At 36.2% G+C, this 25,116-nt stretch overlaps 2 protein-coding genes across 3 annotated transcripts; one reads left to right on the top strand and one right to left on the bottom strand.

Annotated features, from left to right (window-relative positions):
* Positions 1-5,843: 5,843 nt before the first annotated feature.
* Positions 5,844-8,098, bottom strand: LOC103977576 (cytokinin hydroxylase-like). The gene is made up of 5 exons (XM_009393131.3): positions 7,734-8,098; positions 7,394-7,623; positions 7,061-7,302; positions 6,498-6,873; positions 5,844-6,408 (listed from the first exon to the last, which is right to left on the bottom strand). Exons 1-5 carry the CDS (start codon positions 8,008-8,010, stop codon positions 5,986-5,988), a joined length of 1,548 nt encoding a protein of 515 aa, XP_009391406.2. The 5' UTR covers positions 8,011-8,098; the 3' UTR covers positions 5,844-5,985.
* Positions 8,099-13,571: 5,473 nt separating this feature from the next.
* Positions 13,572-24,896, top strand: LOC135582413 (ubiquitin receptor RAD23d-like). Of its 2 annotated transcripts, none has more exons than XM_065098560.1 (13): positions 13,572-13,760; positions 15,162-15,323; positions 16,812-16,865; positions 17,637-17,690; positions 19,038-19,120; positions 19,235-19,288; positions 20,585-20,759; positions 21,944-22,093; positions 22,178-22,243; positions 22,328-22,375; positions 22,472-22,581; positions 22,661-22,739; positions 24,548-24,896. In XM_065098560.1, the coding sequence occupies exons 1-13, from the start codon at positions 13,695-13,697 to the stop codon at positions 24,662-24,664; spliced, it is 1,218 nt and encodes a 405-aa protein (XP_064954632.1). In that variant the 5' UTR covers positions 13,572-13,694; the 3' UTR covers positions 24,665-24,896. The 2 variants fall into 2 exon arrangements, with proteins under 2 accessions (XP_064954632.1, XP_064954631.1); XM_065098559.1 differs by having other exon boundaries at positions 13,573-13,760; positions 20,582-20,759.
* The last annotated feature ends 220 nt before the right edge of the window (positions 24,897-25,116 follow it).

The following is a 25,116-nucleotide window of genomic DNA, read 5'->3' as shown; positions in this document are numbered from 1 at the left end:
ATATGGCTTCAAAGCATTCGAATGGGGAGAATCTAACTGAGCTCGCATTCAATTCTCAGGACGCACAACTCGGTATCTTCATTGCATGCAGGCCGACTATAAATCTAATAGTAAGCCTTCTTCGCACCCCCCACGAACCTATGTTCCCCTGCCTTCGAGCTGCTTCCCCACCCTATGTGTTCATCATTGAGTGATGATGGGCCACCGTAGCCGATTTAATGCCTTAATTCCATGCCTAATTATGTTGTTGATGTTTATATGGCTTTGATGTTTAAAAGTGTTAATGCCAATTTTAGCTGTCCAATTCCGATGCTGACTCGAAGCCAACCGATATCCTATTATTTATTTTTAACAAAAAAAATTATTCAAATTCTCTCGATCTATAAGATGTCAAACTTAAGTTAGTATTAGTTACGAGATATCAACTAGCATTTTAGTGTATTTGAATTTGTGTTATAGAGAGGACGAAACACACAAAGACGTACCTTAATATCACTAATAGAATCATATTACATCGAATCCAAAGAACTTACAATAATCATAAATATGACGAGCAACATCGTCTTAGTGTGTCGATCATATAGCATCAAGGTATCAGTTACATTGTAAGTATCTATCGATCATGCTTATATCTCGATATTAAAAAAACACTAAACATATGTAAATATGTGATACTATCTTTTCACGGATAATACATTATATATTATTCGTAAAACAATGTTAGAATAGATGATTGGGAGATTTGAATTTGGATTTAGATTAACTTAAATTATTGGGTGATTTCTTTTCTTCATTTTAAATTGATATTAAAGGTTGGCTTAGAATAATACTAGCGAGACTAAAAGTGTTATTATTGTTTATATACAATATTTATACCGTTTATATACAAGATATAATTTAGATTAATTAAGAGACGCAATGATGAATAAAAAGTATATAGTTTTAAATCTTTTAGACACTGGTTAGATCCCATTATGACACATTTAATGGGTTAGGTTAATGTGACTGTAGACCTACTCACCCATTGACACATGAGTTCTCACAGGATGTAGTGAGGTTTGTCTTCATTGGTACTTTCGTTTGGTGACTTGTTCGAATATAATTGCACCACTAATTGGAGAAATAAGTAACACACACAAATTTGCATTTGAATTTGAACCCAACTATCTCAAATCCAATAAGAAAATATTTGAATCTGATTTAAATAGGTTAGAGAGTTAACTTTGTATCTTGATTTATTCTTTAAAAATCAGAAGAGAAATTGATCAACTAAATAAAGTGCATGCTATAAAGACGATTCAAGATTAATGTAATTCGAGATTTTTCTATGTATTCATGAAAAAAATAAATTATTAATCGTGTGAGATCAATTACAATATCGTTTTCTCCACCCTTATATATATCCTCTTACATTAATTTATAAAAAAAATAATAATATTTTCCTCTATTCTCTTTAGAAATCTCAGAGAGCACCCTCTCTAGACACCCCCTATAGAGAATTCAAGGATACTCAAAGTACTAATCACATCTTAAAATATATTTATAGAAAAAATAAATCTTAATTTCTAAATTTTTGTCATACTATGATTTCTTTTCCGTGAGCTTTGGAAATCTCAAGATAATTATCAATCTCAATATATATATATATATATATATATATATATATAAAGCTATATATGACTTGAACAAGAAAGATAATATGTGTGGTTCAATCATCTTCTCTTATTTATATCGGTAATTCAAATCATAATTTTGATATTTTTTTAAACATAACTATGATATATTTTTCAATCATAATTCTAGTTGGAGAAATTCTAAAACAATTACCTTAATGAAAAATGTATAATCTTTTAATATGTGGATTTAAGATATTTTTCAAGTTCTATAAATAGAGTTCTAAATAACCTTAGTTGAGATGAATAAAAATATGCCTCTTCTTTTATGTTTAATTTTATTTTATCATTTGATTTACTGGAGGAAACAAAATCGAGTCACTTCATAATCATGCTCGTAAGAAAGATAATACAAGTCGAATTCTTCAGATTTTTTTCTTGAATTTTATCCATTTACTATATAATTTAAAGGTTCATTAGATGATTCGTGCACATGATTTTTTTTTATTTTTCTGTATAATTATGTTGGTTTTCATAATAAATTTCGATATATACTGCTCCAACACATACTACTCGATCTCATTGTCGGACAGAGACAGGCTTCATGTGAAGTGAGCAGCAGACATCACCAGCTTGACACAATGGATGGGCGTAGGAGAAAGAGAAAGAAGCTAACACAAGTCAAACTCGAGATAACAAAGGATTGGGATGGGCATCATAAACCTCTAAGCAGCATCTCTCGTCAAACCCTCCGTGGTGGAGTGGCCACAAGCCACCAATCAATCAAGTATATTGGCCTTCCAATGGCAAGAATGAAAGAATAGCAGAAGAACAAGTGAAGAAGCTCCTCAGCTCTCTCATGTCCTCCAAACCATGATGGAGGAACAGATAAGGACTGCACCTTGTGAAGTCAATGTCGCACGTGAGGGTACCTCTCGTAGGCATTGCTGTAGCAGCACTTGTTGTTTCCCTCTCTTTGGGAAGCTTCCTTTGACAGTGTCTATGTCTTCTTTCGAGTTCATTGCGGAGTGACTTGCATCACCACTGGGCAGGTGGACGACCAGATTCTCGCGGGCTTATCATGCAGGATCTGAAAGTGACCACCCTGAGATCGATTGTGTTTGTTTCGTGAAGGCACTGTGACACTCAGGTTTTAGTCTCATGGAGATTGGTTAGTTCAAATCGCGACAGGTCTTTTACTATTAGATTTTGAAGTGTCAACACTGGGATTGATGATGTTTTCTTTGGAGGAACTCTAATACAGTGATCGACTGTTTTGGTTTATATGAATGATTCTCTTATTATTATTATTATTATTAAATGCGAAGGACATGAGAGACCAATTACGTTAATCTATATTATTTTGATGATTCATAGCTGATGTTCAAATAAATTTAGGTCATATATTTTTTGGCATGTCAAATCAATAATTATATTAACAACACAACCTTAAGTTTTAGAGTTGGCTAAAAAATTATATATTTAATTAAATTTAAATTATTTAAATATTAATTTATAGTTTCTTTTAAAGTCCTTTTACATCTTCTTATATATATATCTCTCTCTCCTCGTATCATCTTATCACACGATTGCTTATAAATAAAAAATAATTTATTTTTTATTTTTCGTAGTATATTGATATATCCATCTTAACAACATAGATTTTTTTTTTATTAATTCTTAATTATTTAACACTCGTATGTTAAATCAATGAGTAAATTAAATCATCAGAAATGAATCATGACAAATGATATTAGAATCAACCCCCCGAGGTGCAAACACATTATTGTATAGAGTTAGTAAGGTTTTAGAATTTTATGAGAAATCTGAAGTAGATAAAATATTTACGACTAAGAATAAAGTAGATCAAATTAGAGTAGATTTATCATCATTAATCCAAAACCAAGTATTTTGACCTAATAATATGGGTTTATGAAGTTAATAAATTAATTATCAAAACCAATGACAATTGTCCAGATTTGTTTCTTGGAAAAAGGAGATAAATAAAATGTTTATACTTTAGGATGGATAGTTCTTTTGGTGATCATTCCAAGAAATATTCAGTTTGCATCATGAGATCTGATAAAATATCTTGCATTTCCAATGAGTTTGCTGCTGTGATTTTGTTGGTAATTGATCCTCCTAATTCTTTTATTTCAAGTCATATGAACAAAAGATTCTCAATCATCATACTTCTTTAACTAAGTATTCCTCTTCAAGATCTTGATTCATAAAATCTCAATAAAATTCCCATCCCAAATCAGTGCAAACGTGAGATCCAATTATTTAGTCATGTTGACTCGATTCACTGGGCTCAAAAGTAAAACAAAAAGTTACCTGACTCGTTCTGACCATTCCTTTTCTCAAAGGGAAGAACACTATGAATTTTTCATAGGCCACTTCAGTATCCATAGGTTTCAAATCAGATTAGTTCTGATCAAAAGTCAAAAAATAAGATTACACACCTTAGCTATCTACATCACATATAAAGAGAATTTACGTATAATCATTCCTTCAAAGTTTAATCGTCTTTTCGAATCTTAAGTTGATAAAATAGTGCTTAATAAGGCATTATTTCTTGCTCACTCTTCGATTAATATATATCATATATTTATATATTGTAGTTTTTTGAGTTCTACCAAAAGGAGTGGAAGGAGGTGAAGGCCATCTGCAGTAGAAAAGGCAAAGAGGAAATGGAGAGCAGAAGTGTGTGTGTCTCTCTCCTCGAGTGAAGAAGAGTACTAAACAATGGCTTCTGCAATCTATGTGCATGCCTGCCTGCCTGTTTTCTAGCAGTAGGCAGTGCGTGTCCATCCACTGTTTGGCACCCATAGCTTGCGCAATGGGTGTTGGCAAAAGCCCTCCGGAGGAACCTTTTGGTGCACGAGGCATCGCGATCCTTCACTTGTATATTGCCTCTCCCTTTTGATCACACTTCGCCCACCCACTCGTGCAAAAGAAAGCATTGATGATGAGCTCGTTGCCTTCTAATCATTATAATGGTATGTCTTCCTCTGTCCTTATCACAATAATTAACCTCACAGGCCAATGTAGATCGAGAATAATGTAAGAGTGAGTGCGTGGTGGCCAGTTCACATACCATCTCCGGCTCCCCATTCCTTTCCTTTCCCCCCCAAAGAATCATATCTCTTGATTGGCCATCATCACATCTCCACCTTCATCAATACTGTGGCCTTCTCTGTGCAAGCCCACAAGAATCTATGCCACCCTAAGCTTACACTATCCCTTGGTTTGACTGCTACTTAAGTATTCATCAAATCCAACGATGGAATCAATCCCGGAATTGTTTTGGATTTCTTTTTGGTACAAGCTACAGCTCCAGGAGAGTAAACATGCATGCAGCACGGATGATGTGAGTCGAGGATAATAATTTCTATGCTGAGTGTTTCTACAGCTTGTTCAGATCTGTATGTATTGCATAAAGTCACAGCTATTAGTTCCGTGTTTTATGCCTGCGGATGCCAACAAGTTGCCCACTTATTAGATGATGCAAGTACTATGAACGGGGTCGATTGGGTTCGACTTCTTACTTGGCATTGCACTCATTTTGACTCTCCTGCTTGTGCATAATATGTAGCATTTTGATCCTCACAATTGTTGCGTTGACGTTCGTCAAAAGCAGAGAGTTAGATGGAGAAGACTTGACTGCAAAAGTCAAAAGCAGAGAGATTGATGGAGCTGATGGAGAACACTTGACTGCTATAGTCAGAAGCAGAGAGACATGGGGAACTGCTTACTGGTAAAAGAAAATTGACTTTACCTGAAGAGACAGTAAGATTTCTTGCGTTGACTCTGAACGATCTGACAAATGGTTGCTAGTAGAATCACTAAATTGGGTGGAAAGGACTGTTGGTTGAGCGGATTTGCAGCCATAAAGATACTGAGAGTGCAGTAAACCTGAGGACGTTGTTATGCAGCCTTCCATATTTTAAGTCAAAGCTGAGTACTTGACACTAATTTTAACATGTCGTGGGAGAATATAATAAACGTTGTGTTGTGCATCAGAAGATGTCTCACATGCAGCTCAGCTATTTCTTTACAGCTTTATGGGGCTTATCCACTCTTCTCTGTCCCTAACTGCATTGCCTTCCGCATTGTTTAATGGAGAGAGAGAGAGAGAGAGAGAGAGAGAGAGAGAGAGAGAGAGCATTGCAATTTCTTTTTACTTTTGGAAAGCATATCGAATATTCATTTCAGAGACATATCAAACATCTCAAAATGGATGAAGAAAACTTGATCGTTCTTATCAGATGTGCTTCAAAATGCACAACTGACGATCTAACCTAATCTTATTAGGCGAGTTTGTATTGCATGGAACTCATATTGCTTTACATTCTCTTCGCAAGATTTGCTATGGCTTGAGGGGTGTCAGGTGAATGGGAACGCCATGCTTGGGCCTCAATGTGAGGACGTTGATCGGCGCGTGCCGGTAGTTCTTAGAGATGGTGAAGCTGAAGCTGGAGAGGAGCATGGCCAAGACTATCTTGGCCTCCATCATGGCGTAGGTCTGACCCACACAGTTTCGGGGCCCCGAAGCGAAGGGCAGGAAGTATCGGTTTATAGAAAAGGATTTTCCGGCGAACCTCTCCGGCTTAAACTCATGCGCATCCCTGCCCCATATTTCCTCGTCATGGTGGATCGCCAGCACCGGGATCCAAAGCGACAGGCCCTTTGGAATGTGAAGGTCGCCCAGCTTGATGTCCTCGAATGCCATCCGTGGCAGAAGGCTCGCCGGCGGATACAGCCTCAGCGTCTCGTTAATTATCATGTTCAGCTGCGACGGACGCAGAAGCAGATGCAATGTAAGCCCAAACGTATTGATCTTTGCAAGGGCTTCCTGATCCAGGTGGGTGAATTGCTTACCACGGTGAGCTTGGGAAGATGTTCCCACGATGGAGGGTCGTCGCCGCAAACTTGAGCTACCTCAGCACGGGCCTTCTCCTGCCATGCCGGATTCGTCGCGAGGAGCATCATGGCCCAGGTAAGGAGTAGAGCCGAAGTCTCATGTCCTGCGAAGAAAAAGGTCTTGCATTCGTCGATCACTAATTGGAGGCTGTAGCTAAACCCATTAGTCCTCTTCTGGGTCTCAGCTAACAGCGTCGCGAGCAGGCCATTGCCATACGACGAGCTCCTTCCGATCTCGGCGACATCTCTGCGGCTCTGAATGGAGTCCATCAGCAGTTTCCCCACTTTCCTGTTCAACTCCTTGATCTCCCTGGAGAACTTACTAGGAAAGAACCTGCAAACAATCAAACATTAGGCTCAAAGACCGGAATAAACAATGCGAGTCTGCTGTTCGATGTGGATGCCAGTTGCCAGAATCAAAAAGCCAACTGGAGTTGCAGACAGTGATAGATCGACATGTCGGAGATGGAGGGACGTGAAGAGGAATGAATGCATCAAAGAGTACGTGAAACGAGACTCACCTGTTACCTGGAATCCAAATGTAGCGGCTGGTTCGAGCCGTGAGGTTTTGCAGTTGCTCAAGGAGCTGGAATATCTGCCTTCCATTCTCGTAGCTGCTGCCGAACTCGGTGCCGGCGATGATATCTCCGGTTAGCCGAGTCAGGTAGGCTCCGATCTCCACCTCATCGTTGCCGGACCCGACAGCATCGCGCAGAGATGTGATGAGTCTATTAGTGCAGTCCACCATGTACCCAACACGAGTCTGGTGATAATGCCATCATATTTTTTCGTTGAGACCGACAGTTGTCGTCTATCCAAAACGATGCGCAGGATGTTTGTAGTGATATGCGTACCTTTAGCTTGTCTGCCATGAAGGCCGGGGCGACGACGTGACGTTGGTGGTTCCAGTTGCTGCCATTAGCCATCAACAGACCCTGCCCAATGAAGTGCTTCGACCCTTGCCGCTGGGTCCAGGACTTGCCAGAGACCTGCACATATTTGGAGGAGAGGAGCTCCCTGATGATGTCAGGATCCGTCAGGCACAACCGCGGCTCACTGCCGTACCAGTATATGAATGTCCTCCCTGTACATGCACTCGCCGGCGACCCAAACCTTCGTCAGACAAGATGATGCATACCTCCATGAACGAGAGAGAGAGAGAGAGAGAGAGGGCGGGAGAGGAGATTGGAGTACCGTAGAGTTTGGACCAGAGGACATAATGAGGCATCAGACGGCCAACGATGTCATGGCTGATCGATTCCATGTCAGAAGAAGTCGAGCTGGTGACGAGGGCAGCGCTGTCTTTGAGGTTCCCAACCAGGAATTTTGGCTTGGGGCCATGAACTCCTTGCTTTGCCATAACCCTCCTGATTCGCCTAGGAATCCAGTAGTACCAGGAGAAAGTGACCCATGCTGCTCTCAGAATAAAGATAAGAAGAACCAGGCCTGTTATCAGCAGTATGACACCCATGGATACAAATCTAGAGAGAGAGAGAGAGAGAGAGAGAGAAGAAGGAAGAAGGGAAGAAGGGTTTAAGACCAGCCACAAACACACTCGGTGGCTCCTCTTTATAAACCTCGATCGAAGTATACTTCCTTCATTAAATAAAAGCACAAATCTATGGAGAGAGAGAGAGAGAGACGGAGGGAGGGGGGGGGGGGAGGATGATGCATCGGTGTATGACTGCATGCCCCAGTAAGGTAGATGAGATGACGACTCTCCACACTTTTTCGATGTAATGAATGAAGGAATCCTAATCATTATCTATCTGCTACCCCCAGAATTAATGCACTACATCCCAGAAAAGATTTAGCCATTAGCAGCGAATCCCACGTTATATGCAAAAGGCCTTAACCTTGCATCAAAGAGGGAACATCTCACTGCACATTTTGACCGACTCATCTACATGCTTCCATTGACTTTATTCTCCCATGCATTGTGTGGTTGCCTTTGTGCTTCCACTGACGTTTGAGGTAACAAGCAGCAAAGGGAAATGCTCCGGCAGCAGTATCTCTTTGTTCATCGCATCCGACCCACTAAATCTCCCTCCCACAAGGAATTGACCGCATTCCATTTTCCACTGTTTTCCTTGAAACCTTTCTTTGTAAAAGTTACCGAATGGCTTAAACATGGAGTGACATGACAAGGATTCCTGTTTTGAGTGTCACTGTATTGGTCAACACAAACTGGCCGTGATGGGACGGCACTATCATACATGAATCGGGGTCTGGTCTTATATGCATCTTGTTTCACTGCCATCAACACCTTCCCTTCCCTCTTCGCTTGATCCTACTATGTAAGCTCACAACAAAGGGGACCGACCACTTTGTATACGATCGTCATACGTTATCGATTTCTGCAATCTCAGTGTGTGCTACTATTATGGAAAACCGATAGAGTGTTAGCGTGTCGTGTGCAGGCTGACTCAAATGGATGTACCAAACATACAAAGAATCATTACATGGCAATAGAATTAAGCTAATCAAAATTACAATACATTTAAACTAGTCATTGTTTAAGTGTTGGGATGGGCAAGTGTTTTGGGGTTTCCAATCCTTGGAGAAAGTGTCTCAGTGAATCAAGAAAATTCTAAAAATAAGGATTTGATTATTCTATAAATATATAATGTATTTAGGTTTTGGTGTGTTTGTTTATATAGGTGCTCTCTAAGAATTTAAGGACTTTCTAATTGATTTTAAGAATTTAATATTATTCATAGATGTAGATGGAAAGTATCAAATCATATTAATCTTGTGTTGACTTTATAACATATATATTTTTAAAATTTCAAGTCTTCTTCTCTTTCTCCCTATTAAAGCCTAATATTAAGAAATATTTTTAAAGAAAAGATGAAGAATGTGTCACTCAATATCGAGAGAGTTGACACAAATAATGGTTATGAAAATGGGAGAGAGAGAGAGAGAGAGAGAGAGAGAGAGAGAGAGAGAGAGAGGAGAAAATGATAAAAGAATAGTTGAATTTTACGTTTGTTATTTTGAAAATTAAGGGTTCTTTGAAAATAGAGATACTATGAAAGGAAACACACACAAAAAAAAAAAAGGATACAATTAGAGGTTCTTCCAAATGAATTTACCCCTTGTTAGGGTTTTTTTTTTCTATATTTACTACTTGCAATTTTTAGTTTGTTTTTCTTATATAATTGCTACTTGTAGTGTTTTGTTTTTTTTTTCCATCGTTCTACTTTTAATTTCTATATTTTAAATCTTAATTACTAATAGGTATCTCTTGCTATCATCTATCAAACATTTATTATTTACAAGGATGTTATGTACACGTATGGAATTAAATGGACCATGGTCCAAACTTGCACGCGATCCACTTCCTTTGCTTTGCTTGGACGACGGATAAAGAATACAGATCCCATGGATTGCACGGAATATAGTTCACTGAATCCAATGAATGAAATCCATATACTTCATCTTATGGCTACTTGCAATTTTTAGTTGGTTTTTCTTCTATTATAATTGCTACTTGTAGTGTTTGTTTTTGTTCTATGGCTATTAATTGCAATTTCTAGTTTTTTTTTCATGATTGCTATTTATAATTTTTATTTTTTACCTTAATTACAAATACGTATCTCATGATATCATTAACCAAACATGTATGTTGTATAAAGGATTCTTGATTAGAAGAATTCAATGGACCCTATTCTAATTTCCATGTATTGTACACGATCCTTTCCTTTGCTAAGAGGATGGGAAAAGAATGAAAGAAATGAGTAACTTTAATTTTATTAATATTAAACATAAATTTATAACATAGGGAGATATTATAAAATATAACAATTATATAATTTTAAATTAATAATAAAATATAAAAAATATTCATCTAAATCATTTTATAACATAGGAGATCATGTTGAGATCATGATACTCATTATTTGATAGAATCATAATCATATGATATCATAATTTTTATGATCTAGAATCATGGTAATATATTATTTAAATACTAAAAGAATTATGATAAATTTATTATGATTTATTTTTCTTAATAATATATTTTCAAATATAACCCCGTAAGATGGTGTTCTTAGTGGAGACATTAATCCTGGACCGTAGTAGAAGGAATTACTGGTAAAATAAAAACTTAGTAAGAGGATTTACAAATTGATTAGAAGATAAGACATTAGAGACACGTAGCTTACCATTCTTAACCTTGTCATGAACAAACTAAAAATAGATAATTATGTGTTTAGTTCGAGAGTAAAATACATGATTAGCACATAAATATGTTATCTCGATATTATCACAATGTATAGATAGAGAATTAGAGAATGTGACATAGTTTATATAGCAATCATTGAATTCAATAAAGTTCGATAAATAGAAAAGCAATCGCTTGATATTCAATCGAAGATCTCGCAAGAGAAATTTATTTATTGGAACTCTAATATATTGGATTGTAACCAAGAAATACGAAATAAGTACTAGTAGATGTCCTATCATCCTCATTACATGTCCAATTGATATCAAAAAATACATAAAATAAAATACGAGAGTCCTTTCAGAGAAATAAGCCATGATCAATAATACCCTTTAAGTACTAGAGAAAATATTTAATAGTTGTTCAATGGTTAAGCTTATGCATTAGTTAAGAAAATTTATTCAATGTATATGGAATGTATGGACAAGTGAATGTAGATCGTCAACAACTTGATGATACACGGTGGCGTCACTGAGATTAGCATTATTAGATAAGGTAAGAGAAATAATTTTAAAGATTGGCATAATAATAATATTGGCTTCAAGATCTTTGATAAAAATATTTATTTCCAAACTATTAAATAAAATTATTAATTATTACTAATTTGGTAAAAACATAATTATGCCCTCATGAGAATAAATGAATAATAAATTATCAAATTAAGAATTATGAAATTCAACTAAGACTCAATGTGTTCAACATTTATGATACCGATCATGAGGGGACTACTTGAGACCATAAAGAATTTTATGCAACTTATAGATATGTCATGGAAGATTTTAATTAATAAAGCTTTGAGGTTACCTTATAAATATATCTTCAGAAATATAACCATAAAGAAATATATTATTCAAATCCAACTATCAAAGTTTCCAATTGTTAAAGAGGATAAAACATAAAATAATATAAACTATTATTATCTTCACAACTGGGTTAAAAGTGTCGTAGTACTCAAGACTTGGATATTGATGAAATCGCTTTATAATAAGTCTTGCTTTATACTTATTAATGGACACATAAGGATTTTGTTTGATATGAAAAACTGATTTGTACTATATAAGGTTTTGATTTAGATGAGGTGTGATTAAGTTCAATATATTATTTCATAATAAACCATTATATTCTTCTAATATTATTACTCATTATTCAAAATTTTTTAAGGCTTGATTGATAGTAGAAGAGTTAGAAATTAATATTTAGGATTAGTTTACAAAAATAATTTTTTTTTATTTAGTTTAAAGACTTAATTTTTGGATCTAGTAATCATCGGATGAATTGGTGTATGATTAATAACATCTCTAGGATGTGTTGTTTAAGAAGAATTTAAAATATGAGATATTAAAACCAAATATTTCTATAAATTCTTCTTATTGATGACACACTCATGTGACGACTGTATGGATGAGATGACATATTGTTTATTAGGCAGATAAAGAACCTAGTGGATATTGAATAGATAAAGTATTTACATCAATGGGTGTGATTGATGTTTCCACCTAAAGAGCAATGATAATATAGGATGGCTCATGAATTTATATGACATAATCAATAAATTTATTGAAAGTTAGTTTAAGTAAAAGAGATTCAAATGATTTATAAGGAAAAATATAGCTAGAAATAAAAATTCTTTTAGCTGATGGATCAAAATATTTAAAGACACTTTAATTAGCATAATATTTAAGAAAAATACATAGTTTTGATGGACCTTTCAATTTGTTACGGGTATAAGGTTTTAACCATATATAACATAAATACTAAAAAAAGAATAATTTACTATATATCGATCACGTGATATTGTAGTATTGAGTTTTTTACTCCGAGATGTGGACCATATCATTATTCCCATAAATGTTGATCATAATAACATTAAAAGATTTCTAAATTATTTTGTAGAAACTTTATTCGTGATGGTCGGATCAAAGGTCTTTTTTTTCGTCATTGTACATGTATTTTCATACGAAACAATTACGAATTTAGTGGGCTGATTGGCATTTGTTAGGTGAAACATTTCATGCATAATCGGTGTAAAATTTAACTAGATAAATAATAACGAAATAATTAATATTATAATTTATACTTGTAGTGTTTTTCTGAATGATTACGAGTTATAATATTTAATTTTTTCTTACCTTAATTGCTAATACTTGTCTCGTGCTACCATTGCATACATATCATACGCAAAGGATGTTTACCGGGTGGAATACGACGGATGTTGTTCCAACATCCACGAGATCCATTTACTTTGCACCGAGGTCCGATAAAGAACATGGATTCCATGTATTCCACGGAATACAACCAAACACCCAATAATAGCCCGATTCCATATTTTTCATCTCATAACAAATAAATATAAATATCATAAAAAGACGCCAATCATTACTCGCCCACCGATGGGTCGCGGCCAGCTATACCCCGAAGAATGCACTCTCACGGTGTGACACAAAACAGAGATGGGTCCCACCACATCATTCACAAAGTTTCGAGTCCGGGTATACTGCAGTCGCCGAAGTCCACCCCCACCACTTCATTCATCGGCGTTACCCCCTCCTACCCTCTTTTCCAAGGACGGATGCAGGAGGGTTTGTTTTTTTACGCGGACGAAAGACGTATCCGGAAAGAAAACAGTAAAAATCGCGTTCTCGACGGATTACCGTGTTTGATCTGAAACATCAATAGCAAAAAACTGCGTTCTTATTGGCGGGATATTTGTCGGACCCAGCGGGGCACCAATCCGGAAGGAATAATTTTTACCCACTGCTGTTTCGGTGTTTATCCTATTGCTCTATAAATACATAAAACGATCGCCTGCCCTTTCGCCTAGCCCTCGCCCCTCGCCCCTCGCTTTCGTCGGAGTCGCGGCACTATCAACCCTCGCGAGAGAGGCGGAGAGAGAGATAGCAGCGGTTGCGGAAGCGAAACAGGGCAGGATGAAGATCTTCGTCAAGACTCTCAAGGGCACTAACTTCGAGATCGATGTGAAGCCCGAGGACACGGTACCACCGCCCCCCGTCCTATCTTCGCCCTAGATGCGATCCTTTTTCGTTGGCGAATCGACTGGTCTTTCTTTGTTATCTTTTGATCTTTGCCTGCTTATAATTCTGCCAATTTGATTGCCCTTGCTGATTGCTTGAACCCAATTTGGGCGTGATTCTGACGTGGATGGGAGGCTGAAATTTTGGGCAGTAGGGTTTAGGAAAGATCTTGTAGTCGAAGAAATCTGGGTTGCCTCCTGTGGAATTGTTTCGTTTCTTTAAAATTAGGGCATACTTCTTGGGATATTGGTTTTGGGGTTGTTTAGGGTTGTCTGCACAATGAAGGGATAATTTAGTAGGGTTTGCCAATTGGACTGGTTATGTTTTGCTCAGTGCGGGTTTTTACTTTATTGCTTGACCCTTGCATAAACTACAGTTGATGTCTCAAGCAACCATGTTGTATCTGTTGACAACTTTAACCTGGGAGAAGGTATTTGGGGAAGAGAGATCATTTGTTGGACTCAGGTTTATTATGAATTTTGTCATTGGAGGTTTGATGCTTATGATTAGACCTTTACTTGCTATGTGAGATTTTGGGAGGGTCAAGGGGATGTATGGGAAAAAATCTTGACTGGTGATGTTAGACATAAGTCATTGTTAGTGGTGGATAAGCAAGAAGGGTCATGATTTGAGAAACAAATCTAGACGGTGTAAAATAATCATGGTAGTTTGTACTGTTCTAGATGTGTTTGGAAATTTAGAAGTGAATAGATCTAGGTCTAACTCATTGATTTAGAAAAGCAGCAAGTGAAGAGCTGAGTGAACGGAGTTCAATTGTCTCTTATGGATTATCGCCTGCCCGTGTATGTCAGAAATGGATGAGCAAGTTTCACTCTGGTACAGGGCAGCTAGCATGGGTCGGCAGTGAGCTTATCTGATGTAACAATTATTGGTCGTTCATAGTAGATTATGCACTAGTTATCAAGATACATTTCATGTGTTAAGTATTTTAATTGAATGCTTATGTTTGGAAGAAAGATATATTGCAAGCATTACTGGTCGTTCACAGTAGATTATGCACTAGTTAGCAGGACATGTTGCAAGAATTTAGTTATCATTTTTATCTTGTCTCTCCTTTCCAATCATCATTTTTTCATACCTATTTGTCCCTTCTTCCTAGAGTTTATGCCTTTGCATGTCTTGCTGATTTGAGACGATGATTAAATGCACTGGTACACTCATGTGGATACGGACATGCAGAATAGAGCCTTGCCTTCAGATGCAGTTAGGATTGTTCTAGAACTCTAACCTTTGTCACAACTAGATTAGTTTTATTTTATTTCTTGTCTTTTGCCTCAATTATATTTAGTTTGCATACTTAACTGTCTGAACAGTAATCATTGTGGTATGGTTGCTCTGCAGGTTGCTGCTGTGAAAAGATATATCGAGACATCTCAAGGAAAAACTGTTTATCCAGCTGAACAGCAGATGCTTATACATCAAGGGAAGATTCTTAAAGATGATACTACACTGGATGAGAATAAAGTTTGTGAAAGCACTTTTCTTGTTATAATGCTGAGTAAGGTAGCCATTAGCTCTTGTGACTATCTTCTGATGCTTAACATTCTTATATTTGTGGACCTGTGACTGATTGTTGAAGTATTTTGACCATTGAGCTTCTTTTAGAAGCTAAGATGATTTACCATTTGCTACTATGTTGCTGGTTTCCAGTAAGAGAAAAATATAGGATATTGTACTCCTGCTTCACTAGTAGTTGGAGGGAGAGGCAAGCTCTCTTTTCTGGGTGTTCTTTATCTGGTGGGAAGGATATAGGACAAACCCACTATCTGGTGAATCCTAATTATTTTGATCCCACAAATTTATTTAAGTCTTTTATTGTATGTACATTTACTGCACTTATGTTGTGACAAAGTCACATGAATCTTTTGTTAAGTTGACTGCACAGGTGCTTCCATGTGTAATGGCATTCTTACTACAAAATCACATGGAATTCTTAATTTATATGTAACTAAACATGTACAGTGAAGAGAAGACACCTTAATGGAACTTCTTAAGCATTTTATACTTGGCAGGATTCAGAATTCTTAAAAAAATAAAATTTTTCCAAGACAATTAACATTTTTTTAGCATTTCTTTACAGAGAAGAGCCATTGAGCTCCTTAGCATCTTTTCAGCAATTAGCACTGCTCTCTTATAGTGGCTGCTTTAATTTTACTAGCGGTATGCTGTAAACAGTATTCAATGGCAGGAAAAAGACCCAAATAATTGGGCTGTTTCAGCTTACTATTATTATTGTTGTTGTATTGGCATTTACTAGGTTTTTCTTTATGTGCACTACTTGTGTGACTATCAAATTAGGAGGCCTCCATAAAAATTTTATGTTCTTGTGTGATTTCTTTTGGTAATATTATATAAATATTTATTTATTTGTTAATTTGAGGTGTAACAATCATTATCAACTAGTTTTTCTCCTTCAGATATGAAAATTTATCAGTTTGACCTATATTTATCTTTTACTTGGTGTATTGTTTATGTGGAAGAACATAATTTTTCTTCCCTTTCACTGGTAATTTTATTCAGAGCACATTAACTAGGAACAGGTGGTGTTTAGAATTTTTTGTGGTTGGTAAATATTTTTCTGAGGTTTAACTAGAGCAATCTTAAGTCATGTTGAAATGCATGGTCATACTTGTAAGGGTAAGAATAAGGACATTGCTCTCTGTACATGGGATAAACCTTGCAGGTGCTGACCATGCGCCAACAATCTGAGTGGCAATGTCCGTATATTCAGTTTTTGGAAAAATATTGTTGTCAGTGAGTTAAATGCTTTTCACATGAATGCTTCTTTCTATGCCTGTGTTTATCTTCACATTTTTTTTCTTTCTGTTTTTGCATTGTTTAATTATTTTCTTAGATATTAATCATGATTGGCCATCACATGGAAATTCTATAGATGTTTGAGACCTTAAGATGTGATGCCTACTGAATGAATAATATTCAGAGTACATTATGAATGGTTTCTAAGTGTGGTGTATCCTTTTACCCTTTCAGACTAAGGGTTCATCTAGTGGAGCATCGACCACTGTACAAGCTCCTGCAAGTCAGGTAAGAAGACAATGCATGGATGAATGATATAACAATCTTCCTAACTGTATATTCCTCTCTTTGTTCTGCTCTTGTATCTAAAATATACTTCCAATTCTTTGTGGATAATAAACACTCCAAAAACAATAGCAAATGTTTGCTATTACCTACACTTCCTTGGGTGCTTATATGTTTTGTGCTGACATGAATGGAAAATGAAACATTCTTGTCATAGGAACAAGTTATTTGGCATTTAAACTTGTCAAGTTTGAAAAACAATATTTCAGTCTCAAAATTTTCACACTTATAATATAGATTACATTGTATTGCATGGGACCACATATAACATGTTCTCTTGGCTATAAGCTATTGATGCACATTCTTGGGATGTTTTATGATGAAATTTGATGTACATTGTGTGTTCGGTTTGAAATGATAGCTGATGCTGGTTCCTATATGAATGCCGCATTACACTGTTGCATCATTGAGGATTACAGTCATGAATATACAAACCTAGATATCTTTCTGTTTTTCAAGTTCTGCTGGTACGCATGAGGGTGAATGTAAATTTAGTGAATGCTTTCACATGAATGGTTCTTTCTATGCCTGTGTTTATCTTCACTTTTTTCCTGTTTTTTTTGCATTGTTTAATGCTTTTCTTAGATATAAGTCATGATTGGCGATCACATGGAAATTCTATAGATGATTAAGATGTGATGTTTACTGAATTAATAATATTCAGAGTACATTATGAATGGTTTCTAAGTGTGCTGTATCCTTTTACCCTTGCAGACTAAGGGCTCATCTAGTGGAGCATCGACCACTGTACAAGCACCTGCAAGTCAGGTAAGAAGACAGTGCATGAATGAATGATATAACAATCTTCCTAACTGTATCTTTCTCTCTTTGTTCTGCTCGTGTCTAAAATATACTTCCAATTCTATGTGGATAATAAACACTCCAAAAACAATAGCAGATGTTTGAAATTACCTACACTTCCTTGGGTGCTTATATGTTTCGTGCAGACATGAATCGAAAATGAAACATTCTTGTCATTAGGAACAAATTATTTGGCATTTAAATTTGTCAAGTTCAGTCTCCAAATTTTCACACTTGTGTTTATTGTGCATATAGGACATAGTATGAAAGAGAACCCTGTAAATTTATCATTATTATTGTTGTTGGAAAACATGATGTTGATTAGGAAGCTTTGAGGTTTACCTAGATCAATTAATTTCCATCTTCGATTGGTCTTAGCATTTCTTGGTGCATTTTTAGTTGGCTATTCTACTGATTAGTAGATCAAATATTACTACTAGGAAAACTTATCTGTGCTAATTACTGGATTTCTGCCACAAGACCAAAAATTGGCCCTTGTCTATTAGCCGTCGAAGAGCACTTGAAGGTTGAAGCACATATGGGTTGATTGCTTCTGTTATATTTAGATTATTGCAGAAACTACTCTTTTGACAGTCTAGTAAATATCATGGCATAATTTTAATTCTTCTACCTGTAATATGGATTACATTGTATTGCATGTGACCACATATAACATGTTCTCTTGGCTATAATCTATTGATGCATATTCTTGGGATGTTTTATGATGAAGCTTGATGTACATTGCATGTTTGGTTTGAAATGATAGCTGATGCTGGTTCTTATATGAATGCCGCATTACACTGCTGCATCATTGAGGATTACAGTTATGGATATACACACCTAGATATTATTCTGTTTCAAGTTCTACTGGTAGGCGGGAGGTGAATGTAAATTTAGTGAATGAAGAATAAATATTCTTGACTTGGAAGAGTTTATTTGTGGTTGTTGTGTCGATTGCCTTAATGGTGATATTCCCATTCCTTATCAAACTTTTATGGTATGCTGGCACCAATTGTCCCATTAAAATAAACAAAAATGAAAGAGGGGTGAAGGAGGAAAAAAGCAAGGAAGCTGCATACAGACTCCTCTTCTATCCCGTCTTTGTCTCTGTTGGATTAGATGCTTGAATTGTAACATATTGAACTATGATGGGTTTCACCCTATGATGCTTTAAAATGTAAGCAATTTATGAAAATGCTGAAGCTCTGAAGAAGTGTTGCATTTAATGGATTTCTTGCGCTTGCTGTACACATGCGTGATATTAACATTGCATCAATATTTTTGAAAGCTTCATGATTCTGTTTTCTTGTGTAGGCTCCACCTACTAATACTGCACCTCCCGTCCCTTCAGCACAAGCATCTGCTCCATCTCAAGCACCTTCAGCAACATTGCCTTTGTAAGTCTTTTATGGTCATATGCTTATTTCTTTGGGTTATCATATTTAGTTGCTTTGTACATATTCTGATTATTAAGATTTTGTTTTGTCGTGTTGCCCTGCTTCACTAAGCAGTGTACCTGCAAGTACACCAGCTCCAACTGCTGCAACTCCTGTGGCTACCATATCGTAAGTCACCATTTTTCACTCATTTTGAAAATGGTTCTGTAGTCCTGTTTTTCTTAAAGGGACTTAATGTCCTTGTTTGTGCTTTCTAATTCTTGGCATTATACAGCAGTTGGACGCAATCTGTAGTTAGACATTTTACTGCATCAACTTTTTAATAGAACTGTTATGATATGTGCATTGCTAAGTTTATTTTGTTTGGGAGTTTCACTTTCTCATTTGATAAAGGTTCATAAATTGATTGGAGGGAATTATCCAACTGTATATTTGACATGTAAATTTGAGAAGCATTATTGTTTCACACGTGTTACATATATTTCACTGTTTACTTGTAAAAATGATGGCATTAAGGTAACATCCTAAAGCAATATTTTAGTGAATGTTGCCATTAGACTCTGTGAAAAGGTCTGTGGTTACTCAAGATTCTGTTCTTTTATGTTCTCATAGACCAACTTGGGTAATTTTTGGTCCTAGTGTATCAAATATTAGATTGTTTTAGTCCTTATGGGTATGGTTCGACTTACAAGTCCATATCGTTGTACTGATTAGCTATTGGCTTGGTACGTATTGAGCTGTACCGAGTCATACCGAGCGTATTTACGCATGGTATATGGGTGTGTACTGATATACCACCCCTACCAGTCCCTTGTCAGATCGGAATATATCGCCCATATCGAGCTGTACGCTACGGGATGACGAACTTTGCTTGTGGGTAGACTTCATGTCTTTTACTTTAAATATATGTTTATTCATGATGCAGGCTAGAGAAGAAACATCTGTTGTGTAATGTGTCAATGTGGGAAAATTTAGACAATTTGTCCCTCTTCTTTTGATTCTTGTGGTGCTATTTTTTTTCTTTAATTATGGCCTCATTCTTGGACATTTTCTGGGTTCTTACATTCTAATATGTCTTCTCCTTCTGCTCATATTTTACTGGACTTGTTGATTCACCCTTATGTCCTTCATCCAACGCGTGGATTCAAGTTGTTCTGCATTAGTTAGATGATTTGTTTATAGAACTTGCACTAGCAACAAGTTGCTATTTTAGGTACAAACCTGTTCTACAGAACAGTGCTTGATTAGGTATTTTAGGTGCACATCCAAATCTTCCAGTTGACTTCATCTTGAAATTTGGGTGACATATTGATAAAAATTATGGAAATGGTGCATCCATTGCTATTTTCTGTTTAATTTTTTTTAGTTTTTTAAGTGTGAATTATATACCATTATGTTCTCCATTCTTTTGGTTCTGATTATATGATCACTCTCATCGACTTTTTACCTGTTTATAAGCAGCAGTGAAGTAGATGCATATGGTCAAGCAGCATCAAATCTTGTTGCTGGTAATACCTTAGAGCAAACCATCCAACAAATTCTTGACATGGGTGGGGGGACTTGGGCCAGAGACACTGTCGTTCGTGCCCTGCGTGCTGCATATAACAACCCTGAACGGGCTGTTGAATATTTATACTCTGTAAGTTTCATTTCTGTATTTCCTTCCTTGTCTCTCTTGATATTGTGATTGACTTTTCCCAGGATAGTTATAGGTCTCAATAGTTCACATCCCACAGCAAATTTGAGTATAATATATGTTCTAAACAACCTTTGCCTTACCACATGAGCCATGTAAGCACTCTTATGCCATTGTCTGTTTCTACACTGGAAGTCATTATGGGGAGAAAAAGAGTCTGAAGAAGCTTATTTATGTTTTTATTGGGAAAAATCTAAGAATCTGATATCAACAGCTTGCTCTTCTCTTCTTGGAAGACATGAGCTAAAATCTTGAGTTTTTAAACACTATTTTTTTCTTCACTTCTAGTGTTTAACAAATAGGTACACCGAACCACTTCAGTCAGTTCAGTTCTCTTTACACTATGGAAATTGTTTGATCCTAATTGATGTATGGATTTAATTTATCCAAATACGAAGACCTGCATGAACTTAGCAGACAAGATTCAGATTTATTATTTGCCTGTTTGTCCTGTTCCATATTCCACTTTTACTTTGGGCCCTTCTTCCTTGATTAGCAATATTGTTCAAGAACTTTCTTTTTCTACTCATCAGAGAATTACTTCCCTTATGTCTGTAAGACCAATTTCTTATTGGGAATCATTGCCTGACTTAAAGAGCTAGCTCATATTCAGCAATTTCTATTCGTCTTCGTAAGGATCAGTTCAATCTTTTCTATTCTTCGTCAATCTTATCTTCCTTTTTAATTTGGTTTAGTCAGAAGCCAGGAAGCAGATCAATTGCTGTACTTCAGTTGACATTTCACTTGTGGGTGTTCTCTTTAGATTGAATGTTAGGTTGCTCTTATGAAAAGAGAAGTGGTTTAAGTAAATATGAGAAATGAGTGTCTTGAATGTGTAGCTTCCTGTTTTTTTCTAATATGGTAATAATTCTATAGGGCATCTCCAACTGAAATTTTCTATTGCAACTAATTTTTGGCTTTAGCATGTGCATAATTTCTTTAGTAACCAATGCCAAAAATACCCATTTTTAGTTGTCTAAAGTGTTTAACAAGAACTTCTAATGTGTTTTTTGGGCTGTGCTTACATCTTCCTTGTTTTTAAACAACAAGATGATTTGAATCATTTTCTTGAGTTCAAATTTCTCGATGACAATCTGTGTTCTAATAGACATATATATGTATATCAGGGTATTCCTGAGAATGCTGAAGCCCCACCAGTTGCACGAGCACCTGCAAGTGAACAAACAACCAATGCCCCAGCGCAGGCTCCACAACCAGTTCAAGCTGCAGTTCCTTCTGGTGGTCCTAATGCTAATCCTTTGGACCTCTTTCCTCAGGTAACGGCACCAACTGTAGTCCATCAACTTCTGCCTTTTGTACATAATAAAGGTTGACTATTTTGTTTATGTTTGGTCTCACAGGGTCTGCCCAATGTTGGGTCAAATGCTGGTGGTGGAAGCCTTGATTTTTTACGGAATAGTCCACAGGTTTCTTTGTGTTATGAAATACGAAGCCAAATGACTAGAAAATTTAGATTGAGTTTTAAAATTCATTTCTCACATTTTGTGCAGTTTCGAGCTTTGCAGGCTTTGGTGCAGGCAAACCCTCAAATCTTGCAGGTATTTTTTATTGCTTCCATATTCCATGAGTGTTCTTAGTCAAATGATTTTGTTATTTCAATATAGCGTCTTATGCTAGTTTCCTCTGATTGACAGCCTATGCTTCAAGAGCTGGGAAAACAGAATCCTCAGATTATGAGGCTTATTCAGGAACACCAGGGAGAGTTTTTGCGATTGATAAATGAGCCTGCAGAAGGAACTGAGGGGTGAGGAATATTGTTGCATGTTTTCTAATTTTAATGAGGTTGTTGCTTATTCTAACCTTTACCAATCTATGTAAAGCAGCAACCCTCTAGGTCAGTTGGCTGGTGGAATGCCACAAACACTGAATGTTACTCCTGAGGAACGCGAAGCCATTGAGCGTGTAAGTTGATCTTTTCTTCAACATATTGTTTAATCATTCTGTTCTTGTGGTATTCGGAGAAGTTCTTGTCGTTGTTCTAAGTAGATGCTAGCAAAATTGAAATTGTATTTCTTTCTCTTATTAAATAAATTTTAATAAAATATTCAAATGTTTTGTGACTGTCTATGTCAGCCAATATCATTTATAACGCCATCACGATTTTACTTAATGAGATCTTTCAATTTGATTATTGACATATTGACATTGGTTTGTCTTTGTCAGCAATTCATGTCTAAGCAATCTAACAGAATTGTTAAGCCTCAGTTATTTCGAAGATGCCAAGAAAGGTTGAGAAGTATTAATAGAATCTAACCCAGGTTAATCAACTCACATAAACCTCATAAAAATTGGTACAGGCGGAGAATTCATTTGACGATTGGCCACAAGTTACCCAGGATCAGTATTGGTTTCTAATTTATTATGTATGGCTTTACCTGCAGACCTATGTTGTGATTTTAGCATGTGATTATGAGATATATGGGTCTTTGTGGATCCCAACCTATTAATAATTTAAAGAAATTAAAGAAAACAAAAATATGCTCTAGTAAGACAACACTTTTTGTGATCATTTAACATATTGGGTTTGGTCCTAGGGTATTGACTCCTAGGAAGTTGATCTCCTTAAAAAAAGACCTGATCAGCCTAGTGCTAACACTCGATCCAATTTTTTAGATTAGTACAGACTTAGATCCATGTTAATTTGCTTTATCTTTGGCTTGCATTATCTTATTGCATGATTGAGCTCCTTTAGTGTCAACAAATGTATCCAACCTTTTTTCATGAAGCATGTTCTGTTTTTTAAGAAACTGTTCTTTTAGTAGTGGGAACTAGAAAGCAGAAAATTGGAGTTGCTTTTGTATTGAATTAATGGCAACTTGCTGGTAAAGAAGCATATGGAACTGCTAGGGTATGCAAATACTCAAGCCAATTGCAAAATTTTCCTGCCTAGGCCAAGTTAGCTTCATAGAAACAACCCAAGCTTTTGCTCGATCTTGAAGTTTTATAACAAAAGAGGACTGGCTAGCATGGGAAGTCCTTTAAACAATAGCTTATAGGTCTTGTTTGTGTCGGTTCACAAAGTTGCAAGTTTTAGAATTTTATGGGATAAAAAATTCAGTTCTTTATTGTTTACCCTCACTTTTTTTCAGTAAGTTTTATGTCAATATAAATCTTTTCTACTTGGCTTCAAATTTCTGTGGAAGTGAAACAATCTCAAGACTTCATAGATCTACTATTACTATTTTGCAACTGATTGTTGGCTTGCATTTCACAAAAAAAGGGGAAAAAAGGGTTCTACAGAATGGGCCTGCAATCTAAACTCTCTCAAACGTAGGATTGGGGCTTGTGGTCTATTTCTTGAAGGTCTATTTTTACCCATTATTTTGAATTTGGTTTTCAGTTTTGCAACATGCCCCGGTGCCAGTAAGATGCTGGTTGGCTTTGATTGCCATGGCAACTATGACCCGACAGTGTTGCCTTGGTACACTCATGTATCATGCATTATAGCTGACCACCTTGGCATGGATTGCATTATCAAATCCATAAAATTAATTGAAAAATCTCTGGTGCAATTTTTGTTGAGGTAGGATTACAATTGGACATCTTGACAATTGGAATGGGTATAGATAGTTGAACTAATTGGTGGATTAAAAAGCAGAATCTTTTATTTGAAGCTGTCATAAATTTTTCATCATGCATTAAAGTAATTTTATGTACTCATTTTTATTGATTTCCTGAGTAGGTAATTTTGTCTCAACTTATTGTGGCAGCTCGAAGCGATGGGCTTTGATCGAGCACTTGTGCTGCAAGTCTTCTTTGCTTGCAACAAAAACGAGGAGCTTGCTGCTAATTACCTTCTGGATCATATGCATGAGTTTGAAGATTGAACTGCAAAGTTATTCAAACATCTTTTGGGTTAAAACTAAATTGGCAGCTCCATGCTTATTGAAAGCATGTGGGTTGTGGGATGCTTTATACTTTGCTTAATTTTTTAGAACCTGGGGAACCATAATTGTGTATAAAGATTGTGGGATCATTTTAACAGTTTGAATCATTTTCCCTGTGTTGCTTGAAGTTAAATAATTCATTAGGGACTAAGCACATCGGTTCTCGTCTTCACACCTTTGCTGGTTTGTTCCTGTGTTTCGATCTATTTTTTGTCAGGTTTGTCAAGGCCTCAACCCTCGAGCAACTTCTCATGTGCGGAAATTGTGGGAAATTTGATATCCTTGTGTGAAAGGTTTGGCTGCTGACTATTATTATAGAGACATATACCTCCGAGAAACATGTTGGGATTTTCTTGCTACACATCCCTGCCCGATTAAGCATTCGGTCGCTG

This window comes from Musa acuminata, chromosome BXJ2-3, assembly GCF_036884655.1.
Source record: "Musa acuminata AAA Group cultivar baxijiao chromosome BXJ2-3, Cavendish_Baxijiao_AAA, whole genome shotgun sequence".
NCBI classification, from domain to species: Eukaryota; Viridiplantae; Streptophyta; class Magnoliopsida; order Zingiberales; family Musaceae; genus Musa; species Musa acuminata.
Note: the sequence above shows the minus strand (reverse complement) of the source record. Positions and strands in the feature narration are given on the sequence as shown.

Coding starts and splice junctions, on each gene's coding strand:
- LOC103977576 (XM_009393131.3), bottom strand. CDS start 8,010: ATGGGTGTCATACTGCTGATAACAGGCCTGGTTCTTCTTATCTTTATT. Junction 7,303..7,393: donor TCATGGCAGACAAGCTAAAG/GTACGCATATCA, acceptor CATTATCACCAG/ACTCGTGTTGGGTACATGGT. Junction 6,874..7,060: donor ATTTGGATTCCAGGTAACAG/GTGAGTCTCGTT, acceptor GATTGTTTGCAG/GTTCTTTCCTAGTAAGTTCT.
- LOC135582413 (XM_065098559.1), top strand. CDS start 13,695: ATGAAGATCTTCGTCAAGACTCTCAAGGGCACTAACTTCGAGATCGAT. Junction 13,761..15,161: donor ATGTGAAGCCCGAGGACACG/GTACCACCGCCC, acceptor GTTGCTCTGCAG/GTTGCTGCTGTGAAAAGATA. Junction 19,121..19,234: donor CCTTCAGCAACATTGCCTTT/GTAAGTCTTTTA, acceptor TTCACTAAGCAG/TGTACCTGCAAGTACACCAG.